The sequence below is a fragment of the Anomaloglossus baeobatrachus genome, chromosome 2 (genome assembly GCF_048569485.1).
Source record: "Anomaloglossus baeobatrachus isolate aAnoBae1 chromosome 2, aAnoBae1.hap1, whole genome shotgun sequence".
Taxonomy (NCBI): domain Eukaryota; kingdom Metazoa; phylum Chordata; class Amphibia; order Anura; family Aromobatidae; genus Anomaloglossus; species Anomaloglossus baeobatrachus.
In genome coordinates, this window is record NC_134354.1 from 454,925,077 (window position 1) to 454,944,718 (window position 19,642).

The 19,642-nt window shown below is 49.1% G+C and overlaps 1 protein-coding gene across 1 annotated transcript in view; it reads right to left on the reverse strand.

Annotated features, from left to right (window-relative positions):
* The window catches only part of ASL (argininosuccinate lyase), an 82,220-nt gene that overhangs the window by 59,978 nt on the left and 2,600 nt on the right, over nucleotides 1–19,642 (reverse strand). The window contains exon 2 of the mRNA XM_075336314.1: nucleotides 10,264–10,306. Coding sequence (XP_075192429.1) covers nucleotides 10,264–10,275 — 12 coding nt within the window. The 5' untranslated portion in view covers nucleotides 10,276–10,306. The remainder of the gene's footprint in view (nucleotides 1–10,263; nucleotides 10,307–19,642) is intronic.

The following is a 19,642-nucleotide window of genomic DNA, read 5'->3' on the forward strand; positions in this document are numbered from 1 at the left end:
TAATGGGTGTACAGGAAGAATAACACTATTTCTGGCCATTATATACCATATTTCTCATTTTATAAGACACACCTCAAATTTGAAGAAGGAAAATAGGAAATAATTTTTACTGTTAAAATGAGGGTCTGACCTAATGCCTCTTAGATTAGCTCTCCAAGGGTGAGCGGCGGTGGTGGAGTGGCTCAGGAAGGTCACAGGAGGCAGGGTCATCGATGAGGCAGGCTCGGAAGAGGGGGTGTCGCGGCTCAGGAGGGTTGGTGAAGCCGGGCTCGAAGGAGGGGGTGTTGCGGCTCAAGAGGGTCAGTGTGCAGAGGTTCGGCGATACTGTTGGCTCGTGGGGGTGTTATGGCGGCGGGCGCCATTGATCTGCCAGCAGGCCCAAGGGGGGGGGGGGGTGTCCCAGCTCAAGACAGTCAGTATGCAGCAGCAAAGAGTTGGCGATACTGCGGGCTCGTAGAGTGTTGCGGTGGCGAGCACCATTGATCTGCCGGCGGACTGCAGCTCCATTGAATTGCCGGTCGTTGACGAGATGTACTTCAAGAAAATGGTTGCGGAGGTGGCGTGTGTGCAGATTGGCCTCCGCGGCTATTTTCTTGAAATTCATCGTGTCAACCACCGGCGATTCAAAGCAGCCTGCAGATAAATGGCGCCCGCCACTGCAACACTCCACAGTATTGCCGACACTCCGCTGCCGCACACTGACCCTCTTGAGCCACGACACCCCTTCCTCCAAACCCACCAGCAGATCAATGGCGCCCACCGCTGTGACATCCCACAAGCCCGCAGTATTGCCGACTCTCCACTGCCACACACTGACCTTCCTGAGCTGCTCCACTGCCACACACTGACCTTCCTGAGCTGCTCCACTGCAGTAACACCCCCTCGGAGCCCTCCATATCGCTGACCCTGTGTCACCACTGCTGCCCCGGTAAGCAATATGCGGTTTGTAAGATGCACCCCCACTCCCACCCCCCCCCCCCCCAGTTTTTGGAGGAAAAAGTGTGTCTTACAAACCGGAAAATACGGTAACTTGATATGTACATTTTTTCTCCAGTATCCCCTCTACAGGCTCTGTCTAATTTTCAGTCGTCTCTGAGCCAGTGGGTAGTGACTAGCTGTTATGGTGTCTTCCATACACTGCATATACAGACATGAAAGATTCCTGGTCTTCAATCTTTATGTGGCAAATGTTCAGAAGCAGCAGCATGGAGGAGATTGTGAAAAAAAAGGGAACACTTGTAAGAAGCCGCTGCAAAGTCTGTGTGCGTCTTTTAAGGCTAAGTTCACATTTCCGTTGATTTGTATCAGTCACATGCGTCGCTTGACGCATGTGACTGATGCGCTGTTCAACGCTGTACAACGGATGACAAAGAACAGAATTCTTTGTCGGATTCCGTTGTGTGCGGGGGGCAGAGTTCGGGGGCAGAGCCGAGCGGGGGGCGGGGCCAGGCGCTGAGGATGTCAGTGGAAGTGCTGCGGTCTGCATGGCTGGGGACAGGTGAGTGTATCTGTGAGTGAGTGAGTGTGTGTATGTGCATGTATGTATGTATGTATGTATGTATGTATGTATGTATGTATGTGTGTGCACATGCAAAGTGCGGGAGGGGGCGGACCCGAGCGGGGGGCGGGGCCAGGCGCTGAGGATGTCAGTAGAAGTGCTGCGGTCTGCATGGCTGGGGACAGGTGAGTGTATGTGTGAGTGAGTGTGTGTATGTGCATGTATGTATGTATGTATGTGTGTGTGTGCACATGCAAAGTGCGGGAGGGGGCGGAGCCGAGCAGGGGGCGGGGCCAGACGAGGGTGTCAGTGGCAGTGCTTGTCTGCATGGCTGGGGACAGGTGTGTGTGTGTGTGTGTGTGTGTGTGTGTGTACATACATGTGCGGAGTGCGGGAGGGGGCGGGGCCGAGCGGGGAAGTGTCGGCCTCCCTGCACACGTAACCAGCCTAAATATCGGGTAACAGCAAAGCACCCGATGTTTACCTTGGTTACCCGATATTTACCTTGGTTACGGGCCTACACCGCTTAGCGCTGGCTCCTTGCACCGTAACCAGGGTAAATATCGGGTAACCAACCAAAGCTGGTGACGTGTGCAGGGAGCCAGAGAGCATGCGCAGCGAAATCCGACGGATCTCGCTGCTCAAAAAACGTTACATGCTGCGTTCCCCCCGCCCAGCGGTCAGTCGTTCCACGACTGATCAGTCGGGCGGAGGGTGCAACGCAGCATCATCAGTCACAATCCGCCGCTCATACAAGTCTATGGGAGCAGCGGAATCCGCTAAACGGATTCCGTTGTTTACAAGAGCAGCGGATTGTGACTGATAGATTTTAGCGGAAATGTGAACTTAGCCTAACTTCTCTCGCTTTTCCTCCTCGCTAAAATGTGACCCGTCAGTAAACAATCTGGCTTTAAAGTGAATGATAAGTTAAATAGGTTATACAGAGGAGGAGAAGTGGTTCATATGTCGAGAAAGAAGCATAGCATACTGGATCAATCATACTATTTGGTCTCAATTGTTAGAACATGTCTAGTATTCCTGTGCAAATTATGGCATTGCATAAATGTCTCAAAGACTGAGGCGTTTCATGAATTCATAATTGTTCCATACCAATTATATTTTACCCTTTGCTATTCATGGTTTTATGTTTTAATAACTAGAAAGAAGTGATGTTAAGATTCAGACATGTACACAAGACTCCCATGTGAAAATGTTTACTGGTCATCCCAGTCACAGTGTAAGGGCAGCTGTCCCTGTCCGTCAGACAGGGACAATTTATAAAGATGAAACAAAATGTATTTTTTTCTGCAAAACTTACTGTAGACTGCAGATAACCTCACTGAACAGTTTCCTCAAACACCAATTCTCAAAACTCAAACCTTCAGAATGCAGATCCGGCAGGGCAATGCTTTTTAAAGTTCTAATTCAAGCCATGAACAATAATATGGCGTACAGAAAAGGCCCTGTCACACACAGAGATAAATCTGTGGCAGATCTGTGGTTGCAGTGAAATTGTGGACAATCAGTGCCAGGTTTGTGGCTGTGTACAATAACAATATGTCCATGATTTCACTGCAACCACAGATCTGCCAAAGATTTATCTCTGTGTGTGACGGGGCCTTTAGGTGCTGTGAGGTAGCGACCACCAATGTTGTGGATGGTCGCAGTGGAGAAGGATCCCCCTGTGATATTAAACTGAAGGTGTGACTGTGGGACTTTTAGTTCCACAGAATTTGGGTTGTAATTAAGGGTTAGGTTCCCTTTAAACTGTGACCAGTGTGATGGACAGAGCTGGAGAATCACATACCTCCACCTGTGGGTGTATCCGGTTGGGTTTTAAGAGACTGTTAGTTTTAGAAACAGAGAGAAGCCTGAGAGTGCTGCACATGGAGGATGTGTGCTGGAGATCTCAGTCTGTGTCAAGACTGAAGAGAGACTCCTGGAAATCAGTCCAGGTGAGGCCTGGGGGAAAATACTGCAGCCTAGCTGGAGAGGGCTGGAGGCTGCAGGAAGCACCACAGTGACTTGTGTTCGCTGGCTGGAGCCAGAGTGTGGAGAATCCACTATGGACATTTAATTGGACTGGAAGCCCACGGTATGTGGATGTTATATTTTCCTTTAAGCCAGGAGAGGCTTCATTGTGTTTTGGAAGGGCAGTTTATGTTGCACTAATAAACTGCTGCATTTTTGAGAGAGACTGTGTTGCCTGTGTATGCCTAAGCTACCCTGCATCGCTGCAAGCGAGTAAACCCCCCGGGTTGCGGTAAGCAACGTTCACAGTGCAGAAATATTTGTCAGTGACCGCATCTTGGTGATTTGGGCTCTGGAAGCCACTATTTCTTATTTAAAGTGAAACAACTGAGAAGTGTAGACTTTTAATTCAATTTAATTTTAAAGGTTTAATTAAAGGGGTCGAACAAAAATATCTTGTGAAACCTTTAAGAACTGCAACAATTTTTCTACAAATCCCTCTCATTTTAGGGGCTCAAAAATAATTGGACAAATTGACTATACTATGTTCATTTTTAATACTTTGTAGAGACAATGACTGTCTGAAGTCTGGAAACCATGGACGTCACCAAACGCTGGGTTTCCTCCTTTTTGATGCGTTGTCCGTCGTTTACTGTAGCTGATTTCAGTTGTTACTTGTTTGTGGGTCTTTCAGCCTTAAGTTTTGTCTTTGGAGTCCTTTGTACACTACGACATCGCAGGTGCGATGTCGTCGGGGTCAAATTGAAAGTGACGCACATCCGGCGTCGCTCTCGACATTGTAGTGTGTAAATCGTTTTAACTACGATTACCGAGCACAAAAGCGTCGTAATCGTATCATCGGTGTAGTGTCGGTCATTTTCATTATTTTGGCTGCTGCGACAGTACGATGTTGTTCCTTGTTCCTGCGGCAACACACATCGCTGTGTATGAAGTCGCAGGAGCGAGGAACATCTCCTACCTGCGTCCCGTCTGCAATGCGGAAGGAAAGAGGTGGGCGGGATGTTTACGTCCCGCTCATCTCCGCCCCTCTGCTTCTATTGGCCGCCTGCCCTGTGACGTCGCGGTGACGCCACACGACCCGCCCCCTTAGGAAGGAGGCGGGTCGCTGGCCGGAGCGACGTTGCAGGGAAGGTGAGTGCATGTGAAGCTGCAGTAGCGATAATATTCGCTACGGCAGCTATCACAAAATATTGCAGCTGCGACGGGGGCGGGGACTATCGCGCTCATCATCGCAGCATCGGCTTGCGATGTCGTAGTGTGCAAAGGGCCCCTTAAAGAAAACCAACCATCAAGATTTCCATATATAAAGTAAAGACAGTGCTATACTGGCACTAGGATGCTGAATGTAAGCATATCATTTGGTCTGAGATTGGATGCTTTATTTCAGAAATACGTGCAATTAAAGTTCCAGCAATGTACTGCTATTGATTGACAGGTGCAACAGGGGCGGGAATATGTGGATCGAGTCTTGCTAGCTATTCCCGTGCCCTGTCTGCCTGCCTGACCTTCCTCCCCTGTTGCTGTAACAGACGTTCATTCCGGCACCTGCGCAGTATCATTTCTAAGTATTCCAGAAAACTCTTCACTAAGATGGTGTCAGGGTCGACGCCTGTGCATAGCGCTATCTCCGGCAGCATCTTCGTGAAGACTGTCATCCTGCATCAGACCATAAATAGCAAGCCCCGACTTACATACTTCCGCCAGTGTTGCACCTGTCAATCAAATAGCAGTGCATTGCTGGAACTTTACTTACAAATATTACTGTAATAAAATATCAGATCTTAGAACTGAAGGTATGCCTGGATTCAGCATCCTAGTTGCCAGTATAGCACTGGCTTTATTTTATTTATGAAAATCCTGATGGTTCACTTTAAGCATATGAATTTCATGCTCGATGTGACTGAGATCTGGTGGTTGACTTGGCCATTGCAGAATATTACAATTTTTTGTCTTAAAAAACTCCTTGGTTGCATTTGCGGTATGTTTTGGGTCATTATTCATCTATACTGTGAAGCGCTGTCCAATCTACCTTGCTGCATTTGGTTACATCTGAGCAGAAAACATAACTCTGTACACTTCAGAATTCATCAGGATGCTTCTGTCTTCAGTCACATCTTCAATAATCACTAGTAACCCATTACAATTGGAAGCCATGCATATGCCCATACCATCACACTGCCTCCACCATGTTTTACAGAGGACGAGGTGTGCTTTGGATCATGAGCTGTTCCAAGCTTTCTCCCTACTTTTTTCTTCCCATCATTCTGATACAGGTTTATCTTAAGGTTACTTTACACACTGCGATATCGGTCCCGATATCGCTAGTGTGAGTACCCGCCCCCATCTGTTGCGCGACACGGGCATATCGCTGCCCGTGGCGCACAACATCGCCCAGAGCCGTCACACATACTTACCTGTCCGGCGACGTCGCTGTGACCGGCGAACCGCCTCCTTTCTAAGGGGGCGGTCCGTGCGGCGTCACAGCGACGTCACTGAACCGCCGCCCAATCGCAGCGGAGGGGCGGAGATGAGCGGGACGTAACATCCCGCCCACCTCCTTCCTTCCGCATAGCGGCCGGGAGGCAGGTAGGGAGACGTTCCTCGCTCCTGCGGCGTCACACGCAGCGATGTGTGATGCCGCAGGAACGAGGAACAACCTCGTTACTGCTGAAGTAACGATAATTGGGAATGGACCCCCGTGTCGCCGATTAGCGATTTTTCACTGTTTTGCAACGATGCAAAATCGCTAATCGATGTCACACGCAACGGCATCGCTAATGCGGCCGGATGTGCGTCACGAATTCCGTGACCCCAACGACTCCGCATTAGCGATGTCGTAGCGTGTAAAGCCCGCTTTAGTTTCATCTGTTCAAAGACTGTTTTTCCAGAACTGGCTTCTTAGATCTTATTGGGCAAAGTCTAATCTGTCTTTCTATTTTTAAGACTAATTATTTGCTTGCTATTTGTAGTGAACCATCTGTATTTGCACTCATGAAGTCTTTTCTTTATGGTAGACTTAGATACTGAAACACCTACTTTCTGGAGAATGTTCTTTACTTGAGTGAATTCTGTAAAGGGTTTTTCCTCACCATGGAAAGGATTCTGGGATCATCCACCACTGTTGTCTTCTGTGGACGTCCAAGCCTTTTTGAGTTTCCTGACTTCCCATGCTCACAAGTGTGCACTTTTTTAGCAGAATGTACCAAACTGTTGATTTGGCTAATCCTATCATTTCTGCTATCTCTCTGATGGATTTATTTTTTTTCAGCCTACCGATATTCTGTTTCTCTTCCACTGACTGCTCCTTTGACCACACATTGTAGGTTCACAACAATAGATTCCAAATGCAAATGTCGCACCTGGAATCATTTCCAGACTTTTTACCTGCTTAATTTATGATGACTTAATGAAGGAATAGCCCATGCAGCTCGTTAAAATGTTTTGAGATAATTGTCCAATTAGTTTTGGTCCCCTGAAAAACAAGCAGCTACATATTAAATAGCTGTAATTCCTAATACCTTACAATTAGAATGTGAATACCCTCAACTTAAAGCAGAGTCTGCTCTTTAAGCCCATAATGATTACATGCCTATTTTGAATATGTTTTTGTAAACAGCTAAAATGCCAAAACTTGTGTCACTGTCCAAATTTTTATGGCCCTAACTGTATAAATGTGTATTATATTCTAACTATTTGTCCATCAATTGTATACACAAGTCCAGGCAGAACAACTCCTATGGAATATAGCTAAAGACAGGGTGAACATCCCAGTAAAGCTGACAACTTTAAGAACATTTAGAAAGATTTCAAACAGTACTCCATAATCAAAGAGATATTTTCAAGTTAATAAATTGTTTTAGTAATCATCATAAAATAAGCAAGTTTGCAATTTACAATTTGCAATTTTTATCGGCTGTCTTTGTCCTGCAATAAATGTTTTTATCTTTAATATTGCACAGTTAGTTTACACAGAACTTGGCTGCTAATGCCTGCCCAGACACTGGACAAATGTGTGCAATGTATTTACATTCCAAGATAAGCATTAACTCCTAACATACCAGTCAGCTCTCTCCAGTCTATTGATTTCTCTACAGCAGTTAGCTGCTCTCCTCCTTCCCCAACCCTCTCAGGATCTGACAATCTGCTGTTATACATATTGTGAAATAACCGGCCAGCACCATCAGCTGTTTTCAGAACAGGTCTCCTAATCATGGCTCTAAAGCTGGTGTCACACATAACGACGACGACAACGACGTCGCTGCTACGTCACCATTTTCTGTGACGTTGCAGCGACGTCCCGTCGCTGTCGCTGTGTGTGACATCCAGCAACGACCTGGCCCCTGCTGTGAGGTCGCCGGTCGTTGCTGAATGTCCAGCTTCATTTTTTGGTCGTCACTCTCCCGCTGTGACACACACATCGCTGTGTGTGACAGCGAGAGAGCGACGAAATGAAGCGATCAGGAGCCGGCACTGGCAGCTGCGGTAAGCTGTAACCAGCGTAAACATCGGGTAACCAAGGGAAGACCTTTCCCTGGTTACCCGATGTTTACGCTGGTTACCAGCCTCCGCTCTTGCTGCCAGTGCCGGCTCCTGCTCTGTGCACATGCGGCTGCAGTACACATCGGGTAATTAACCCGATGTATACTGTAGCAAGGAGAGCAAGGAGCCAGCGCTAAGCAGTGCGCGCGGCTCCCTGCTCTCTGCACTGTGACATGTAGCTGCAGCACACATCGGGTTAATTAACCCGATGTGTGCTGCAGGAGAGCAAGGAGCCAGTGCTAAGCGCGGCTCCCTGCTCTCTGCACATGTAGCACAGCGACCTTATGATCGCTGCTTCTGCTGTGTTTGACAGCTAAGCAGCGATCATAACAGCGACTTACAAGGTCGCTGTTACGTCACCGAAAATGGTGACGTAACAGCGACGTCGTTGTCGCTGTCGTTTAGTGTGACACCAGCTTAACTTTTTGGAGATGTATGCTTGTTCAAATTCCCTGTTATCTCTATGTGTAAATACGGTGATAACAGTGATAAAGAAAAAGGAGGACATAAGGTGGTGTCACACACAGCGACGGCGACAACGACGTTGCTGCTAAGTCACCATTTTCTGTCCCTGCTGTGAGGTCGCCGGTCGTTGCTGAATGTCCTGCGTCATTTTTTGGACGTTGCTAGAAAGCGACGAACTGAAGCGAGCAGGGAGACGGCTTCTGGCAGCCTGCGGTAAGCTGTAACCAAGGTAAACACCGGGTAAACAAGCGAAGTGCTTCACTGGTTACCCGATATTTACCTTAGTTACTAGCATCCGCCGCTCTCAGGCTGCCAGTGCCGGCTCCCTGCTCCCTGCACGCGTAGCCAGAGTACACATCGGGTAAATAAGCAAAGGTTTGCTTATTAACCCGATGTGTACTCTGGCTAGGAGTGCAGGGAGCCAGCGCTAAGCGGTGTGCGCTGGTAACCAAGGTAAATATCGGGTAACCAACGAAGCATTTTGCTTGGTTACCCAATATTTACCTTAGTTACCAAGCAAAGCATCGCTTCCACGCGTCGCTGCTGGCTGGGGGCTGGTCCCTGGTCGCTGGTGAGATCTGCCTGTTTGACAGCTCACCAGCGACCATGTAACGAGGCAGCAGCGATCCTGATAAGGTCAGGTCGTCAGTCGTGATCGCTGCTGCGTCGCTACGTGTGACTCTAGCTATAGAATAATAGCACCAAAGACAATAATATGGTGATAACAGTGTAGAATGCAGAACAAACCACTGATAGCTGAATGTATTAGGGGTACTTCTCACATAGCGAGATCGCTAGCTGGATCGCTGCCGAGTCACAGGTTTTGTGACATACCAGTGACCTCATCAGCGATCTCGCTGTGTGTGACACTGAGCAGTGATCTGGCCCCTGCTGTAAAATCGCTGATCGTTACACACAGTGTTGGTTCATTTTTTGCTTGTTGCTCTCCTGCTGTGAAGCACACATCGCTGTGTTTGACAGTGAGAGAGCAACGATCTGAATGTGCAGGGAGCAGGGAGCCGGCATCTGGAAGCTGTGGACGCTGGTAACCAAGGTACACATCGGGTAACCAAGCGAAGCCCTTTGCTTGGTTACCCCATATTTACCTTGGTTACTAGCGTACGCCGCTCTCAGGCTGCCAGTGCTGACTCCCTGAACACGTAGCCAGAGTACACATCGGGTAACTAAGCGAAGCGCTTTGCTTAGTAACCCGATGTGTACCCTGGCTACGAGTGCAGGGAGCCAGCGCTAAGCGGTGTGCGCTGGTAACCAGGGTAAATATCGGGTAACCAAGCAAAGCATTTTCCTTAGTTACCCGATATTTACCTTAGTTACCAAGCGAAGCATCGTTTCCACGAGTCGCTGCTGGCTGGTCACTGGTCGCTGGTGAGATCTGCCTGATTGACAGCTCACCAGCGACCATGTTGCGACGCACCAGCAATCCTGACCAGGTCATATCGTGGTCGGAATCGCTGGTACGTCATTTAGTGAGACGGTACCCTTACAGCAGAGCCTGCACTCAGCTTAGTTATACTACTACTGCAGATCTGCTTGTCACCAGAACTGTCACTCAAGGAGGAGAGTCTGCCCTCTTAGAATCCAAAAAGTAAGGAGACTGAATAGCTCTGGGATGCTCAAGAGACAAAAATATCCGTTTAAAGACATAAGACATCTAACTCAGACAGGTTTACACCAATTGTTTCACTTTGTAACATGCACAAAGAAGTCATGAAACTAATTTCAATGTCCAGCTAATTAGAACATCATACCTCTTTTGCCATCTTAACAGTTTAGGATCTTCTATAGAAAAGTCTAGAAAACAAAATTGATTCATTACATTTTTTTTTTTAAAAGTACAGTAATCATCAGATGAAATTGCTCAAATGTAATTACTCATTAAAGAACTGAATATGGCTTTGGCAAACAGCTATTAGCCCTTTACAGGGCCGTATTTACCATTAGGCACCCGTGGTCCGGTGCCTAGGGCGGCAGGTTGTGAGGGGCGGCACCTTCTGGCAGCAAAAAAAAAAAAAAAATTTTTTTTTTTTTTTTTTACTTTTTTTTTTTTTTCTGCGGCCGCCGAGCACAGGGAGCTGATTGGCCCCGGAACTGCCGGGGCCTGCACTTCCGGGGTCACAGGCGCGCGCCAATCAGCTCCTTCCTCTGTGCTGCGTCCACTGCTGTGTGGACGTCACATGCAGAGGACAGCACAGCAGGACGCCGCGGAGGACGCCGTGATGGAAGCCAGTGTCAGAAGAGGATACTCACGTGAGCCAGGAAGATGGCGGCGGGCACTGGAGCAGGTAAATGGATTCATAAGGAGCGTGGGAGTGTCTCTTATGCAGACCGGAGATCTGCGCATGCGGGGGGGGGGGGGGGGGAGGCGGCCAAGGCTGATACTGGGGGGAGGCAGAGGCTGAGACTGGGGGGAGGCTGGAGGGAGGCAGAGGCTGAGACTGGGGGGAGGCTGGAGGGAGGCAGAGGCTGAGACTGGAGGGAGGCAGAGGCTGAGACTGGGGGGAGGCTGGAGGGAGGCAGAGGCTGAGACTGGAGGGAGGCAGAGGCTGAGACTGGGGGGAGGCTGGAGGGAGGCAGAGGCTGAGACTGGAGGGAGGCAGCGGCTGAAACTGGGGGGAGGCTGGAGGGAGGCAGAGGCTGAGACTGGAGGGAGGCAGAGACTGGGGGGAGGCTGGAGGGAGGCAGAGGCAGAGACTGGGGGGAGACTGGGAGGAGGCAGAGGCTGAGACGGGGGGGAGGCAGAGGCTGAGACTGTGGGGAGGCTGGAGGGAGGCAGAGGCTGAGACTGGGGGGAGGCTGGAGGGAGGCAGAGACTGGGGGAGGCTGGAGGGAGGCAGAGGCAGAGACTGGGGGGAGGCTGGAGGGAGGCAGAGACTGGGGGGAGGCTGGAGGGAGGCAGAGACTGGGGGGAGGCTGGAGGGAGGCAGAGGCAGAGACTGGGGGGAGGCTGGAGGGAGGCAGAGACTGGGGGGAGGCTGGAGGGAGGCAGAGGCAGAGACTGGGGGGAGGCTGGAGGGAGGCAGAGGCAGAGACAGAGACTGGGGGGAGGCTGGAGGGAGGCAGAGGCAGAGACAGAGACTGGGGGGAGGCTGGAGGGAGGCAGAGACTGGGGGGAGGCTGGAGGGAGGCAGAGGCAGAGACTGGAGGGAGGCAGAGACAGAGACTGGGGGGAGGCTGGAGGGAGGCAGAGACAGAGACTGGGGGGAGGCTGGAGGGAGGCAGAGGCTGAGACTGGGGGGAGGCTGGAGGGAGGCAGAGGCAGAGACTGGGGGGAGGCTGGAGGGAGGCAGAAACAGACTGGGGGGAGGCTGGAGGGAGGCAGAGGCAGAGACTGGGGGGAGGCTGGAGGGAGGCAGAGGCAGAGACTGGGGGGAGGCTTTAGGGAGGCAGAGGCAGAGACTGGGGGGAGGCTGGAGGGAGGCAGAGGCTGAGACTGGGGGGAGGCTGGAGGGAGGCAGAGGCTGGGACTGGGGGGAGGCTGGAGGGGGGCTGAGGCTGAGACTGGGGGGAGGCTGGAGAGAGGCTGAGACTGGAAGGAGGCTGGAGGGAGGCTGAGACTGGAGGGAGACTGGAGGGAGGCTGAGACTGGAGGGAGGCTGGAGGGAGGCTGAGACTGGGGGGAGGCTGGAGGGAGGCTGAGACTGGGGGGAGGCTGGAGGGAGGCAGAAGCTGAGACTGGAGGGAGGCTGAGACTGGGGGGAGGCTGGAGGGAGACTGAGGCTGAGACTGGGGGGAGGCTGGAGGGAGGCTGATGCTGAGACTGGGGGGAGGCTGGAGGGAGGCTGAGACTGGAGGGAGGCTGAGGCTGAGACTTGAGGGAGGCTGAGGCTGAGACTGGAGGGAGGCTGGAGGGAGGCAGAGGCTGAGACTGGGGGGAGGCTGGAGGGAGGCAGAGGCTGAGGCTGGAGGGAGGCAGAGGCTGAGACTGGAGGGAGGCAGAGGCTGAATCTGGGGGAGGCTGGAGGGAGGCAGAGCCTGAGACTGGGGGGAGGCTGGAGGGAGGCAGAGGCTGAGACTGGGGGAAGGCTGGAGGGAGGCAGAGGCTGAATCTGGGGGAGGCTGGAGGGAGGCAGAGCCTGAGACTGGGGGGAGGCTGGAGGGAGGCAGAGGCTGAGACTGGGGGAAGGCTGGAGGGAGGCAGAGGCTGAATCTGGGGGAGGCTGGAGGGAGGCAGAGGCTGAGACTGGGAGGAGGCTGGAGGGAGGCAGAGGCTTAGACTGGGGGGAGGCTGGAGGGAGGCAGAGGCTAAGACTGGGGGGAGGTAGAGGCTGAGACTGGGGGGAGGCTGGAGGGAAACTGAGGCTGAGACTGGGGGAAGGCTGGAGGGAGGCTGAGACTGGAGGGGGGCTGAGGCGGAGACTGGGGGAGGCTGGAGGGAGGCTGAGGAGGAGACTGGAGGGAGGCTGAGGCGGAGACTGGGGGGAGGCTGGAGGGAGGCTGAGGCGGAGACTGGGGCAGGCTGAGGCTGGGGGGAGGCAAAGGCTGAGACTGGGGGAGAGAGGCTGATGCTGAGGGAAGATAGAGGCTGATGCTGGGGGAGAGAGGCTGATGCTGGCTGGGGGAGTGGGAGAGAGGGGCTAATGCTAGAGACAGAGGACAAGGGATGAGGGATAGTGCAATGACAAAATCGATTGGGTGGGGGGAGTGTAAGGACTCAGAATAAGAGGGGGGCAGCATTGGGAGCTCATTATGAAGAAGGGGCAGCATGTGTGAGATCAGTATGGAGTGGAGCAATGTAGGGGAGTCAATATCAAGAGTGGGGTAGTGTGTGTGGGGGGGTCTCAGCATAAGCGTTAGTGTGGTGGTCTTAGCATGAGTGGGGCAACATGAAGGTCTCATTATGGAAAAGAGGAAGGCAGCATTAGGAGCTCATGGAGAGGGACAGCATGCATGGGACATTGTGAGAAGGGGGCAGCATGCATGGGACATTGTGAGGAGGGAGCAGCATGCATGGGACATTGTGAGGAGGGGGCAGCATGCATGGGACATTGTGAGGAGAGAGCAGCATGCAAGGGACATTGTGAGGAGGGGGCAGCATGCATGGGACATTGTGAGGCGGGAGCAGCATGCATGAGACATTGTGAGGAGGGAGCAGCATGCATGGGACATTGTGAGGAGGGAGCAGCATGCATGGGACATTGTGAAGAGGGGGCAGCATGCATGGGACATTGTGAAGAGGGAGCAGCATGCATGGGACATTGTGAGGAGGGAGCAGCATGCATGGGACATTGTGAGGAGGGGGCAGCATGCATGGGACATTGTGAGGAGGGGGCAGCATGCATGGGACATTGTGAGGAGGGAGCAGCATGCATGGGACATTGTGAGGAGGGAGCAGCATGCATGGGACATTGTGAGGAGGGGGCAGCATGCATGGGACATTGTGAGGAGGGGGCAGCATGCATGGGACATTGTGAGGAGGGGGCAGCATGCATGGGACATTGTGAGGAGGGGGCAGCATGCATGGGACATTGTGAGCAGGGGGCAGCATGCACGGGACATTGTGAGGAGGGGGCAGCATGCATGGGACATTGTGAGGAGGGGGCAGCATGCATGGGACATTGTGAGGAGGGGGCAGCATGCATGTGACACTGTGAGGAGGGGGCAGCATGCATGGGACATTGTGAGGAGGGGGCAGCATGCATGGGACATTGTGAGGAGGGGGCAGCATGCATGGGACATTGTGAGGAGGGGGCAGCATGCATGGGACATTGTGAGCAGGGGGCAGCATGCATGGGACATTGTGAGGAGGGGGCAGCATGCATGGGACATTGTAAGGAGGGAGCAGCATGCATGGGACATTGTGAGGAGGGGGCAGCATGCATGGGACATTGTGAGGAGGGGGCAGCATGCATGGGACATTGTGAGGAGGGGGCAGCATGCATGGGACATTGTGAGCAGGGGGCAGCATGCATGGGACATTGTGAGGAGGGGGCAGCATGCATGGGACATTGTAAGGAGGGAGCAGCATGCATGGGACATTGTGAGGAGGGGGCAGCATGCATGGGACATTGTGAGGAGGGGGCAGCATGCATGGGACATTGTGAGGAGGGGGCAGCATGCATGGGACATTGTGAGCAGGGGGCAGCATGCATGGGACATTGTCCTCACATCATGCTGCTCCCTCCTCACAATGTACAGATCATATTTCATAATCGAGGAAGGTGTGGTGGATATACAGTAGTTTATAAGGGAGGGCAGAGTGGTGTTTTAGTTTATTAGGGGCAGTGTGACAGTCACAGTATATAAGTGGGGACGGTGTGGTGGGAATATTTTATACACATGCTATGTTTTGATGTGCCTGTGGTGATTCCCATTGGGGGGGGGGGGTTAGTTTCTTATTGATACTTTTTAAAGTGTTTTACAGAGTAGATCTGCCTTAAACAGATGTCGTGTGCGAAAACTCAGTTTTACGTTGTCACTAAGGGGCGCGACCACTTAAAGTGCCTAGGGCAGCACGAAGGCAAAATACAGCCCTGGCCCTTTATATAATGCAATCACACGCACATGTGTCTCCAACTGTGAAGGGAGGATGGGGGGGGAAGGGTGACCCTAATGAGCTGCTCATTACCACGGAGAACAAAAAACCCAAAACAGCCAAATAACTGAAATAGAGCCCAGTGTCTTTTTATTTTTTTTTTTATAGAAAGGCAACAAAGTGTGCCTATTCACATTTGATGAGTGAACTGCCAATGTGTATGCACAGCTTAATAAAAAGACCCGCTATGTACTACTTCTAAGTACAAAAGTAGAGGTATATTTTGTAATGAAAATACATAATGGAATAGACATTGGAACATAAAATAAATCAGTAAATAGCAATAAAAAATATTCATCTGTTCAGTGCACAAATAGAAAGAAACATTTCTGAATATATTCTAACCAACTTCTTTATTGTCTATAGAGATTGTCTACACAGTGAGACTAAAGACCCCGTCACACACAGATAAATCTTTGGCAGATCTGTGGTTGCAGTGAAATCATGGACATATTGTTCCATTTGTACACAGCCACAAACCTGGCACTGATTGTCCACAATTTCACTGCAACCACAGATCTGCCGCAGATTTATCTCTGTGAGACAGGGCCTTAACGCTGAATGAAAGTAAAAATCTGCATGCACAAATATATTGCAGAAAATAATATAATAACTGACAAACAGCATGGATTCATGAAAGATAAATCGTGTCTAACCAACCTGTTGGGGTTCTATGAGGGGGTAAGTGCAAACCTGGATATTGGTAATGCAGCTGATGTGATTTATTTGGACTTTGCAAAGGCATTTGATACTGCACCACATAATAGCCTTATACTAAAGCTCCAGAAGCAAGGACTAGGGGACACAATATGCAACTGGGTAAGGAATTGGCTAAAAGATAGGAAACAAAGAGTAGTCATAAATGGAACATTCTCTAAATGGGCCATAGTCAGCAGTGGGGTGCCGCAGGGATCTGTGCTAGGACCAATTCTTTTTAATCTCTTTATTAATGAGCTTGTGGATGGGATTGATAGTAAAGTGTCAGTCTTTACTGACGACACCAAACTATGTAGGGTATTAAAGTAATGCACTTAGGACGGAGTAATCCTATAACTGCGTATACATTAAACAGAAGTAAACTTGGGACTACAGAACAGAAGGACTTGGGTATTCTTCTTACAAATAAGCTGAGCAGCAGCACTCAATGTCAAGCAGCAGCTGCTAAAGCAAACAAGATTCTAGGGTGTATAAAAAGAGAGATTAGATCCCGCGATCCCAACGTATTGTTACCCCTCTATAAATCACTTGTGAGGCCACATCTGGAATATGGGATCCAGTTCTGGGCTCCACATTTTAAATAGGACATTCAGAAGTTAGAGTCAGTTCAAAGGCAGGCAACTAGACTATTACAAGGAATGGAAGGCCTCCCATATGATGACAGGTTGAAAAAGTTAGATATGTTTAGCTTAGAAAAAAGACGTCTCAGAAGAGATCTCATTTATATGTATAAATACATGTGTGGTCAATATAAAGGACTGGCGCATGACTTATTCCTTCCAAAGACAATACTAAGGACCAGGGGGCACTCACTGCGAGTGGAAGAAAAGCGATTCCGACAGCTAAATAGGAAAGGGTTCTTTACAGTTAGAGCAGTCAGACTGTGGAATTCCCTACCACAAGAGGTAGTAATGGCAGATACTATAACAGCTTTTAAAAAAGGGCTGGATGATTTCCTCAGTACACACAACATTGTTGGTTATAAATGACTTAGTGACCAAATGTAGAACTGGTGGAGGAAGGTTAAACTAGATGGACCTAGGTCTTTTTTCAACCTAAGTGACTATGTAACTATGTAACTATGAGTGGGGTGTGCCCCTTCAAATATAATGGTGGATACAATGGACCCTGCTGTCGTCATTAAGGGATGGTGGAAAGAACACAGGCGTACACAGGGGACAGTTATAAAGGTCCTTACAAGAGAACATTGAACAGAACAGAAGTAGGAGACCGGCATCACCATCTGTATGTAACATTTATACACTTTCTACTGTTTGCAATAAACCAAGAACAATATAATAGCTTTACACAAAAAATATAACAAGTGGTTTCTCCAAATGTGACACAAAATGCCACTTTTAGTGACTACTGCATTCTCAAAACTCAAAATTATTCAACTCTCTGAATATAATCCCTCATAAGAGCTCCCATGTCCCAAGCAAACTTAAAGGGGTATACCCATCTCCAGGATCCTATCCCAATATGTAATAATAATGATATTAGCAAATAGCTCCAATTAGTAATGTAGTATAGTTCTCCTGATTAGCTATGTCGCTTATATCATGTGCAGGGCATTGCAGAATCTTACGTATTCATGGTTATGACCACGCATATAGTCTATAGGCAACAGTTTCAAAGGGGCTGCCTATAAATAGGCAATAATTCCAAAGGGGCTGGCTATAAATAGGCAATAGTTCCATGAAGGCTGGGTATAAATAGGCAATAGTTCCATGAGGGCTGGGTATAAATAGGCAATAGTTCCATGAGGGCTGGGTATAAATCCGCAATAGCTCCATAGGGGCTGGTTATAAATAAGCAATAGCTCCATAGGGGCTGGGAATAAATAGGCAATAGCTCCATAGGGGCTGGGTATAAATAGGCAATAGCTCCATTGGGGCTTGGTATAAATAGGCAATAGCTCCATAGGGGCTGGTTATAAATAGGCAATAGCTCCATAGGGGCTGGTTATAAATAGGCAATAGCTCCATGGGGGCTGGGTATAAATAGGCAATAGCTCCATAGGGGCTGGTTATAAATAGGCAATAGCTCCATTGGGGCTTGGTATAAATAGGCAATAGCTCCATAGGGGCTGGTTATAAATAGGCAATAGCTCCATAGGGGCTGGGTATAAATAGGCAATAGCTCCATTGGGGCTTGGTATAAATAGGCAATAGCTCCATAGGGGCTGGTTATAAATAGGCAATAGCTCCATAGGGGCTGGTTATAAATAGGCAATAGCTCCATGGGGGCTGGGTATAAATAGGCAATAGCTCCATAGGGGCTGGTTATAAATAGGCAATAGCTCCATAGGGCCTGGCTAGAAATAGGCAATAGCTCCATATTGGCTGGCTAGAAATAAGCAATAGTTCCATAAGGGCTGGCTAGAAATAGGCAATAATTCTATAGGGCTGGCTATAAGTTCCATAGGTGCTGGCTTTTAAATAAGCAATAGTTCCATAGGGGCCGGCTAGAAATAGGCAATAGCTCCATAGTGGCTGGCTAGAAATAGGCAATAGCTCCATAGTGGCTGGCTAGAAATAGGCAATAGCTCCATAGTGGCTGGCTAGAAATAGGCAATAGCTCCATAGTGGCTGGCTAGAAATAGGCAATAGCTCCATAGTGGCTTGGCTAGAAATAGGCAATAGCTCCATAAGGGCGGCCTATAAAAAGGCAATATTTACATGGGGGATGACTAGAAATAGGCAATAGTTCCATAGGGGCTGGTGAGAAATAGGCAATAGCTCCATATTGGATGGCTAGAAATAAGAAATAGTTCCAAAAGGGCTGGCTAGAAATAGGCAATAATTCTATAGCGGCTGGCTATAAATTCCATAGGGGCTGGCTTTTAAATAAGCAATAGTTCCATAAAAGCTGGCTAGAAAAAGACAATAGCTTCATAGGGGCTGGTTATAAATAGGCAATAATAGTAAACCCGGCACTGAACAAGACAAATTTGTAGGTGATGTGATGTAGACTTTAATCAACATGACAATCCAATTCGACAATATACATATTATGACGTTTTAGTCATATGGACCTTCATCAGATACACTACTGTTCATAAGTTTAGGGTCACTTAGATATTTCCTTATTTTTGAAAGGAAAGCACATTTCTTTTTCAATGACGCTAACATTAAATTAAACAGAAATACACTCTATAGTTTGTTAATGTGGTAAATGACTATTCTGCTGCAAATGACTGGCTTTTAATGCAATATCTACATAGGTTTATAGAGGCCCATTTCCAACAACCACCACTCCAGTGTTCTAATGGTACATTGTGTTTGCTAACTGTGTTAGAAAACTAATGGATGTTTAGAAATCCCTTGAAAACCCTTGTGCAAGTATGTTAGCACAGCTCAAAACAGTTTTGCTGATTAGAGAAGCTATAAAAATGACCTTCCTTTGAGCTAGTTGAGAATCTGGAGCACTACTTTTGTTGGTTCCATTGAACTCTCAAAATGGCCAGAAAAAGAGAACTTTCATGTGAAACTCGACAGTCTATTCTTGTTCTTAGAAATGAAGGCTATTGCATGCGAGAAATTGCCAAGAAACTGAAGATTTCCTACAACAGTGTGTACTACTCTCTTCAGAGGAGAGCACAAACAGGCTCTAACCAGAGTAGAAAAAGAAGTGGAGGCCCTGCTGCACAACTGAGGAACAAGACAAGTACATTAGAGTCTCTAGTTTGAGAAATCGAAGACTCAAACTAGCAACTTCATTAAATAGTACCCACAAAACGCCAGTGTCAATGTCTACAGTGAAGAGGTGACTCCGGGATGCTGGCCTTCAGGGCAGAGTGGCAAAGAAAAAGCCATATCTGAGATTGGCTAATAAAAGGAAAAGATTAATATGGGCAAAAGAACACAGACATGGGA